General features: G+C 38.1%; 2 protein-coding genes across 2 annotated transcripts in view; one reads left to right on the top strand and one right to left on the bottom strand.

Moving 5' to 3' along the window:
- LOC125044663 (E3 ubiquitin-protein ligase MYCBP2-like) overlaps positions 1-10,000 on the bottom strand; it is a 100,520-nt gene that overhangs the window by 46,002 nt on the left and 44,518 nt on the right. Inside the window, 4 exon segments of the mRNA XM_047641460.1 lie at positions 178-384; positions 684-860; positions 985-1,167; positions 1,456-1,678. Of these exon segments, the coding sequence (XP_047497416.1) occupies positions 178-384; positions 684-860; positions 985-1,167; positions 1,456-1,678 (790 nt within the window).
- Positions 3,210-8,984, top strand: LOC125044664. Its single transcript, XM_047641461.1, has 7 exons — positions 3,210-4,510; positions 4,639-4,769; positions 5,011-5,210; positions 5,380-5,526; positions 5,646-5,721; positions 7,123-7,308; positions 7,573-8,984. Exons 1-7 carry the CDS (start codon positions 3,433-3,435, stop codon positions 8,338-8,340), a joined length of 2,586 nt encoding a protein of 861 aa, XP_047497417.1. The 5' UTR covers positions 3,210-3,432; the 3' UTR covers positions 8,341-8,984.

Consider the following 10,000-nt stretch of genomic DNA (forward strand, 5'->3'; position numbering starts at 1 on the left):
TGATGGAACTGCATTTCTATCTAGCTATTTACAATCATAAAAAATTATATATATTAAACATGGAAAACAATCACAATATTCAAAGAAATGTAAAAGTTTTTTTCATGAGGCATATATTTCATCTCAACTATATAATATAAAATGAAAATACGAACTGCTGATACAAGTAAGACAAACCTCATCCACAAAGGCAATTGTTCCATTAACATGAACAACCCCAATCTGTTCACTCTGTAAGGATGGATGAGTGCGTATTCTCAGGCCAGCACTGTTCTGCAGCACAAACTTTCTTAGTCGGGAAGGCTGCTGCGATGACCTCCTGATGGTGCTCTGGACTGGTGGAGTAACACCTTGTGGTGGTTCCTTGACTTCCATCTTGAAGGTCTGTGATTTAAAAGATGTGTAGTCAGTGTCAAATAACATGATCAAAAAGGAAAACAGTCAAGCATCTCATAAAAAAAAGAAAAAAAGTCAAAGACCAAGGATATCTTTTGTGCCCAAGAATTTTGTAAACTATAATGAGAGGAAAATAAACAGAGGAGGGAAAGAGCAAAGAGTGGGACACGATATGGAGAGATTAAGTGTAAAATTTGATTATCCAAGAAAAAGAGCTTAAAGTGAAATGAGAGAAAAACAAAGGAAAAACACAAAATACAGAAACATGGTAATACACAACAACAAACCTCTTCCAACTGATATCCGTCAATAGTCACATGAAGAGAATACCATCCTGTTGCTCCTGGTGTCCAGTTACAGGAGTATGTGCCATCATTATTACTTCGTACTAACATGTTTTCTGTTGGTCTCCGCATAGCAGGGGACATGTAACGGAGCTCTTCAAAGGAATAGTTTTCATAAGCCTGCAAAAGAAAAGTGAATCCTATTTACATCCCAAACACTAAACATTAAGATGGACCTTGGTGATAGGTAATATGACTTATTTCATAATGTAAAAACCCTTCTTGAACAGCATGCAAGCTGTACCTTTATCATGGTAATTGCACAATAACACATTTTGTCCTTGATGGACACTTGGTATGGCACATCCAGTGAGGGCTGAGGGTGTCCACCAAAGGTCATATTATCGGGGACATGCTGACTTATTCTTCGGAGCTTCCCCTGGCCACCTTCCTCCCCTGTGCTCACAGGAACTGCCACGACTTCCACCTGAAATGGATAAATTACTATGTAACTTTCCCACAATCTTGTTTTTTAAGGTTTTACTAAAGCTGTTATGATCATTACTAAAATTTTACTTTTTATAAGATAAGTAATTCCAACTAGAATCACAGATTTTCCATGCCCATAAATCATGTTATGACCAATCACAATTTTGAATGTATCAAAACCTGAATTTAGTCTTACAGTCTTGCTCTGTACAACAAATTTCTGAATCTAATGAAAATAATAAAAACCACAGATATCACTCCTGTCTCACATAAACTCCAAACTCACCTTGAGTGAAGGAACATGGACCACCTCACTATATTGGTCCCTGGTGAGGATGGTGACAATGGCTGGCCAGCCCGCACGCATGTCATCGCGGCTGTAGAGAACCTCACACGCTCGAACGTCAACATAAGAGTCAGGCTGCAGCCATCTCGCCAAGCGCCCTCCACTTGTCCCTCCAGCACAGGACACAAAATCCCGCAGAAACAGCCTCTCATTTGAGTGACAACTGTGGAGAAATTTAGCAGGTGCTTGAACATTTTGGAGCATTTTTTTTTTTTTTTTTTTCAAATTTGTGTTTAACCTTAGAAGAAAAAAGGCAAATCAGAACATCTACAGGTGTTTTCATCATCTCAATTACAAAAAATCATGTTATGATTTTTAAAAGAATTATCAAGCCAATAAAACAATGGTATGAAAAAGACATTTAAAGGTAAAACCTCTATTTTCTGTTCTTGAATTTGTATTTGTAGTGGTTTAAGAAAAAAAACACCAAAACATGATTTACATCATATCATAATATTCACTTTTATATACAAAGGAAAAGTCCCCTCTCTCCTTTCCTTCCTCCCTCCCTCTCTCCCTCTTTAATGTTAACCCAAACTAAAGCAAATAAAATGTGTAGGATTTGGTGTTTTATCTATTATTTTCCTTTACAGCACTGTGTAATATGAATCACTGTCATTGCCATAGTATTTACCTAAAAGGAGAGGAGACAAATTGGGTTGATTCTTAAATATTCCTTATTAATATTTCGGCTTTATCTTCTCAACTGTCCAATATCTTTAACAAGAATATAGAATATCAAATTGTTCACACCCAGGATCTTACAAAAAGTCTTACTTTTAGACATCATAATAATTATCAAGAGCTGTTATCTCTTTAAAAAAAAATCAGGAATTGAACAACTGGCACCTCAGTCTCCTCTGAGGTGCCAATACTACATGTAATCAACTGTCAATTCTTGTGACTGTTATTTCCAACTAAGAATCAATGGAAATTCCACTCAAATCTGATCAGTTATTTTGATTTTGTTACACAACTTTCATTGATGCATTCCCTGATAACTGTTTACCAGAATTGTTCTACACCAAGAGTAGTTACCCTAAATTGCCAGCAAAAAGTTATCTTCCCTAGTCTAGTGAGGCAACATACAAAGTCAATCAGAACACTGTATAGAAAATAAAGCACTGAAGTACTAATATGTCCATCAGTCTGTTAACAGCTCAGCCTAGCATGATCTGCTAATGTCCTAATTTTTAAAATTAAATAGAGAAGTTATTCATGATAAAAGCATTGTCAGCTATTTATCAGTTTTTAGTTTAGATAATCTATGTTAATTCATTTATAAATCATTAAGAGACTAAACTAAACTAAAAAGAGATATAACCCAATCAAACCTTGTAACATAATTCCATCAGTTTTCAAATCAACTAGATAGCATCATTCATAAAAAGACTAAAAATTTATGCAATCAAGAAATTGAAGATTTCCCTTCTTGCAAGAACATCCTATAGTTCTGCGAATATTCACCACTTTTGGTATGAAGCTCAGACAAGTTTCTAGTAACCATTTTCAAGATAAAAAAGGAAAAAGGAAAAAATCTAACTCTTTTACATTCTCCATCACACCAATACATATACAATCCTTTGTAAGTGTTTAATAATACAAAAGACTATTCCCATAATGAGAAGTTTTTAGGATTACAGTTAAATCACCCGAAACAAAGGATCTATGACTAACTCATGACATCATTTCCTGACTTAAGGCCAGAGAGGACTAACAGAGAGGACTTCCTGAGGACAACAGATGCCTGAGAAGGTCACAGCTTGGAAATCACACTTTCAGCCATTTTAAACATTTGGTGACTACTGTGAAGTGAAGTGAAAATATTAACAAAGAGCATAGTGACTATCTGTGAATATAACTGTAACAAGGTTATCTAAATTACTGCATCTGTTGATAGAAAGTGATCTACAAATCATGAAATACAAAGTGAGAGTGTTCTTTCTCATAGGCTGGTTGTGGGCCCAGATCCATGGCCACGAAACCTCTGCTAGAGAGCCAGTCAGATATGCAAAAAGTCCAAGTGAAAACAAGTCTCTAGACCAACCTAATTCTACAATAGTGCTGCCAAAGCCTCCCCAAAACGTCAATACACCTATGCCAATGCCAAGTGACATCCAGATAGTCCCTGGTGTTGAAAGAATGCCTCACCGTGAATATTTCAACCATCATGGCACTCATTTACCAACTCCTAGCAGTATTGATGATACAGTAAACATCATGGATTTTCTACCCTCTCGAAGGATAAACAACAGAGGCCCAATAGAGGATGAACCCATAAACACTAATGCCACAATTGTTGATCTATTTGAATCTTCTAGAGCCTTTGACCAACCCAATGACCCTATGCACACCTTCAACTCACATGAATATGTAAATTCATCAGAGCCTTCAAGAGATTTTGACCAACCTAGACATTCAGAAAACTCCCCTAAATCATATGACATAAATGAACCTTCAAGGACCTACGACAATGTCAGTCATTCAGATTATACACCATCATCACATGACATACATGTAGACTTATCTGAGTCTACCAAACCCTCTGACCAAACTAATGACCATACACCCAGTCCACATAAGGTACATGATGAAAGCTCCTTTCGCCCCTCTGACCAAACCAGTTACTCAGGTTATACACCTTACCCACTTGATGAGCATGTAGCCTTATCAGAGTCTCTAAGACCTTCTGACCAATTCAACCACTCGGGTCACACAACCAACTCACCTGAGATACACAACGAAAGTTCTTTTATCTCAGAAGAAAACCCTTTCACTACAAAGAGGATAGAGATCTCCAAAGTATATGAAGAAGAATCTAATGCAAATGAAGAGCTTGGTGAAAACCCTATCATACCTTTGCTAACATCTAATGGTTCCAACCTACAAAACAATACAGAGATCAATGAGTCATACCAAGAAGATACAGAGGACAGAAGGCCTTTTGAGAGGGATACTACAGACTACAAAGAATCTATCTTTACTGATCCTGAAGGTAAGTTCATTTTATCCTCATTTCATCATTACAAATATTGTAATAATGATAATGATCATCATTGTGCTCTTAATACTATAGTGATTAGAACAGCAATTGACTAATAATATCAATTTGGCATCAAACAGATATCCATGAAAGCCATGAAATACCAGAAAATGCAACTTCTAGATCCGCAGAAAAAAGAAATCTCTGTCTAGTCTGCTTTTGTGACACAGAAAACAAAAAAGTTTACTGCAAGCATGAGCACATTTATGGTGTAAGTATCAAATTCAAAAGTTTTCATGTACTAAAAATATCTAGCTATCAAGTTATACATATATAAACTAATAAATGTAAAAATCCTAATTTCTTTTGAATTCTCAAAAGAAGTTGGGGGGGGGGGGAAACATATTGATCTATACTCATATCAATATATTTTTTTCTGCATCTATATATAAATGTGATATAAGATAGTTTTACACAAACAAGACCAGGACTCATTCCACACAATCCTTTAGGGCGGATCACACCATATGACTCTCAAGAAAGAGCTTATCCCTGAAAATGCCACTTTCCTACACCTAGAAGGCTTTGACACGGTAACAATACCTGAAGACACATTTGCGAGCCAACACCTCGAACTCCATAAAATAGTGTTTGAGGACATTGAAAAGATCAACCTCAGCAAGGGATCACTTGCCTTCAGTCCAAAAGCAAGGTCAGTAACAGAGAAGTCAAAAAGAATCATAAGAAAACAATAAAAGAAAGCGGGAAAGAAATAGATGTTAATCAAAAGCACTGAATATTTTTTTTTATGTAATAATCTCATCATCAGAAGTAATATCAATTAAATCCATGCAAAATAAAACTATTGTTTTTTATAATAGGGAAAACCTTGAGGTGGCCATCGTTTTTAAAAAGTGCAAAATTGAGGAGCTGCCTACAGAAGTCTTTACGCAGCATGCTAGAAGTGAGACCCAAGCCAGTGACAAACAACTTGAAGAGACAAGATTCCTGTCTCTTCATATTGAGAAGTAAGTGTAAAAAAGAAAATAATTTAGACTGTTATAGATCAGATAAACAGCTGTACCATATTTGAATGTGTTCAAATATATTGATAACTTATTCTAAAAATCTTTTCTTATTATTACAGCTGTGACATTTCAACAATCCGATACCATGCACTGTATAGAGCAAGAATATTTCACTTCAACATGATCCATACTAAGGTATAATTTTATAGTTTGTGTGAGAGTGAGAGTGAGCGAGAGAAAGAGGAGGGGCAAAGAGAGGGGTGGGGAAGAGAGAGAGAGGGGGAAAAGAGAGAGAAAGGGAGAGGGAGAGGGAAAGGAAGAGAGAGAAAGAGAAAGAGACAGAGGGAGAAAGTGAGTGAGTGAGGAAGAAAGAGAGAACAGAGAGAGAGAGAGAGAGAGAGAGAGAGAGAGAGAGAGAGAGAGAGAGAGAGAGAGAGAGAGAGAGAGAGAGAGAGAGAGAGAGAAAGAGAGAGAGAGAGAGAGAGAGAGAGAGAGAAAGAGAAAGAGAAAGAGAGAGAGAGAGAGAGAGAGAGAGAGAGAGAGAGAGAGAGAGAGAGAGAGAGAGAGAGAAAGAGAGAGAGAGAGAGAGTGGTGGGGATGGGAGGGAGGGGGCTGGGAGGGACAGGGGGAAGAGAAAGGGGGAAAAACAAAGAAAGGGAGAAAGAGAGGGAAAGGAAGAGAGAGAAAAAGAAAGAGAGAAGGAGAGGGAAAGGAAGAGAGAGAAAAAGAGAGAGAAAAAGAAAGAGAAAGTAAGAGAGGGTAGGATGGAGATGGAGAGAGATGGAGAGAGAGGGAGAGATAGTGAGTGAGAGAGGGTAGGATGGAGAGAGAGGGAGAGAGAGTGAGTGAGGGAGGGAGAGAGTGAGTGAGAGAGAAAGAGAAAGAGAGGGAGAGAGGGAGGGAGTGAGTGAGAGAGAAAGAGAAAGAGAAAGAGAGGGAGAGAGAGAGGGAGAGAGAGAGAGAGAGAGAGGGAGGGAGGGAGGGAGGGAGGGAGGGAGGGAGGGAGAGAGAGAGAGAGAGAGAGAGAGAGAGAGAGAGAGAGAGAGAGAGAGAGAGAGAGAGAGAGAGAGAGAGAGAGAGAGAGAGAGAGAGATAGAGATAGAGATAGAGATAGAGATAGAGATAGAGAGAGAGAGAAAGAGGGTGGGGAAGGGAAAGGAAGTGAGAGAAAAAGAAAGAGAAAGTAAGAGAGGGTGGAAGGAAGAGAGGTGAAGGAGAGAGAGGGGAGAGAGAGGAGGGAGGGAGGGGGGGAGGGAGGGAGGGAAGAAGAGAGAGAGAGGGAGGGGGGGGGAGGGAGAGCGGGAGAGAGAGAGAGAGAGGGAGAAAGGGAGAAAGGGAGGGAGGGAGGGAGGGAGGGAGGGAGGGAGGGAGAGGGGAGAGAGGGGTGGAGAGAGAGGGGGAGAGAGGGAGGGAGGGAGGGATGGAGGGAGGGAGGGAGAGAGGGGGGGAAAGAGGGGGAGGGAGGGAGGGAAGGAGGGAGAGGGAGGGAGAGGGAGGGAGAGGGAGGGAGAGGGAGGGAGAGGGAGGGAGAGGGAAAGGGGGAGAGGAGAGAGAGAGAGAGAGAGAGAAAACTAAATATTTCCTTGTCCCAAAAAGGTTACCATGATGGAGGAGGAAAGTATCCACCTAGACATTTATGAAAACTGGCTGATTGAGAACAGTGAGCTGCCGCTCCTACCGAAACGCTCTATCTGTGTGCGTGCTCAAGGTCCTGTGGTTTTCTCCAAAAACATTTTGTGGGGGTTGGAGAGCAAAGCAATAGAAATTGACTCCTCAAATCAGGTTAGTTTCTTTTTTGTTTTTTGTTAGAACTTTTACTTATTTACTTAATTTCTATTCTCAATATTATGAAATATTTGATTTCCAATTCAAGAATGTTATCCATTGGGGATATGATACAAATAAGTTTTCAATAATTACTCAACATGATGAACCACATATAAAAAAAAATTACATATTTAAAAAAAATTTACATATTTCAAGACCTGAGTGAATTCCTTTCATCAGCTTTCCACTAAGCCTCATACATATGTATCCCTCTCACAGGTGTTATTTAAATACAACGAAGTGAAACACCTGGGCCCTGAGGCATTGCTCGCCATACAGCCAAATGCAGCAGCTGTCAGTGCCAACATCGTCTTTCTCAACAACACGGTTGTGAAGGCAGATAATCAATCACTTTTGATCAGCAACCAGTATCCAGTTCATGAGCGCAGAGTGCTGGAAAACAGGTTCAATTTTGTGTGTGACTGTGAGATTGGTTTGCAGTTTCAAGGTCTTATGGGAATAACAGAGACCAGTAACCATTTTGAAAATGCAACTTATAAGGCTGTTCTTGAGGAATCTCTGTGTAGGAAATATGAAGACCTCATATTATATGTTAACATCAACAAATACTTGAAAGACAACTGCTTTCCAGTGCCTCTGCCAATTGTCATCTCTTCCACGATTGTTGCTGTAGCTGTCATTGTCACCATAGTAGTGTGTATTGTTTGCTCGAGACGTGCAGCCCGAGCAAAGGAGGAGGCCTACCTGGGAGAAAGTTGTTTCTCCAATAGCTTCTCCACTCTGCACTCAAACCACCACCCTCAGGCAATGTCCTATGGCAGTGACTGCCACTCTTGGGAGCGCTGTAATAACCTCCAGCCATGGGTGATGGCAGTGCCAGAGGTTAAGACTTATCAGGAGACAGAGGTACATGTGCTCTATGAACACACAGAGCCTATGAATGTCAGTATACGTGGGTCATGTCATGACCCTAAAGTAGACCTGCAACGTCAGGTTCAAGTACGTGCTTCATGTCCTTTTAATTAGAAAAGTTACTAAATATACAAGCGAAGTCATTTGGCTGGAGTAACCAGGAGCTAAGAAGATGAACTGCGTAAAAACACAAATTAAAAAGAAAGAAAAAAAACATTCATATTTGTGCAATTATGAAGTGACAAGTATACACTGTTCCTTTCTCTAGTTGAGAAAACATATGAAAGAGTGTAAAACATGATAGAAAATTATAAACTGTGAATTAAACTAAATATCCATCATGTAGCGATGTTCATGTTCATCATCACGCATTTCTCTTTTTTTAAGTTATTATACATTTATTACTAATAACTGACGTTTGTTATACACAAACACCAACTTTATCTTGCACTGTGACTAAATTAAGTTTACTTCACTTTTGTAAATATTTCATTTAGTTTCCTTTTCTAATATTTTTGTTCCCATTATGAGCTAGTGTCAAGAGTAAGATAGAAGTTTTACAAAAGCAAACATGCCATGCAATCTGTCTCTCTCAATCATATTTCCTCTCTCAGCATTATCACTTTCAATTTGAACTGTAAGTACTCTAGTGATAATTACTGAACTTTTTGTGAAAAATACTCTTATACCCTTCCTTTTCCTAAAAAGTAAACAAAAAACTAACATAAAAAGGGAATAAATTATGAATATTTTTGTAATCTTGGTTTTACAACTCCTTTGCACCCCACACATTATACCCAATCTCATTATGAAAAAGTGTATGGTGAAGCCCTGCTGAGTGATGATAATATCTATTTTTAAAGCAGTGTGCAAGATCTCTTAGAGGATATATTTATCAAAAACCCATCCTTATATCTCCAGAATTTCTGTTCACATCCTACATGTTTTTTGTATATGCACAAAATAGAATTTCCATAAATCAAAGTGAACTTGTAAAAAATTCAAAGTTGTGAATGCATTAAGCAACAACCCTCAAACCTAATCTGTACTTCATCATTTTGTGTCTGGATCTTTGAGCACATGCAAACCTACACAAATATACACCTACATTCATGAACATGATGACGTAAATCCTGTACAAAAACAAGAGGCTGTTTCCCCTGAGACAAAGAAATCCCTAATGAGCAACTGATGCTCGTGTTTCCCAACGTCAGAGGAAGCCCTGTGTCACACCCTGTCCAGCTCACATCCTGTGCTTGGTGTAAAATCTTCACTGAAATTCTACACATGACAAAAGATGAAGAAATAAAAGTCTGACCATAACAATTATGTGGAGTTTTGAGTAACTGTTCACTTAAATGCTTGTGACAACCTTGTCGTTTGTTCAATAATAATTATAATAACTATAATAATTATAATAATTATAATAATAATAATAATAATAACAATAATAAAAAATAAATAGCATGAAAATCCTGGCAATACATTTCAAATATGTGTTCCATTCCTACGTTCATTAGTACTTGGAAAAAGAAAGAATATGAAACTTAAACTATATAAAAATAGGTTTACACATATGAACTAATCATATCAAACTTAAATGTGAAAGTAAAGTCACAAATGAGGTCATCTGACTGAAGTTTGCTATGACTCATGTCTATCAGGATATCCTCAGCATTTCAATAACCATGTACATAAATAAATAAACATCACCATATATACAGATACATAGATATAGACAGACAGATAGCTATCATATATATCTGAAAATGTA

This window comes from Penaeus chinensis, chromosome 36 (assembly GCF_019202785.1).
Source record: "Penaeus chinensis breed Huanghai No. 1 chromosome 36, ASM1920278v2, whole genome shotgun sequence".
NCBI classification, from domain to species: domain Eukaryota; kingdom Metazoa; phylum Arthropoda; class Malacostraca; order Decapoda; family Penaeidae; genus Penaeus; species Penaeus chinensis.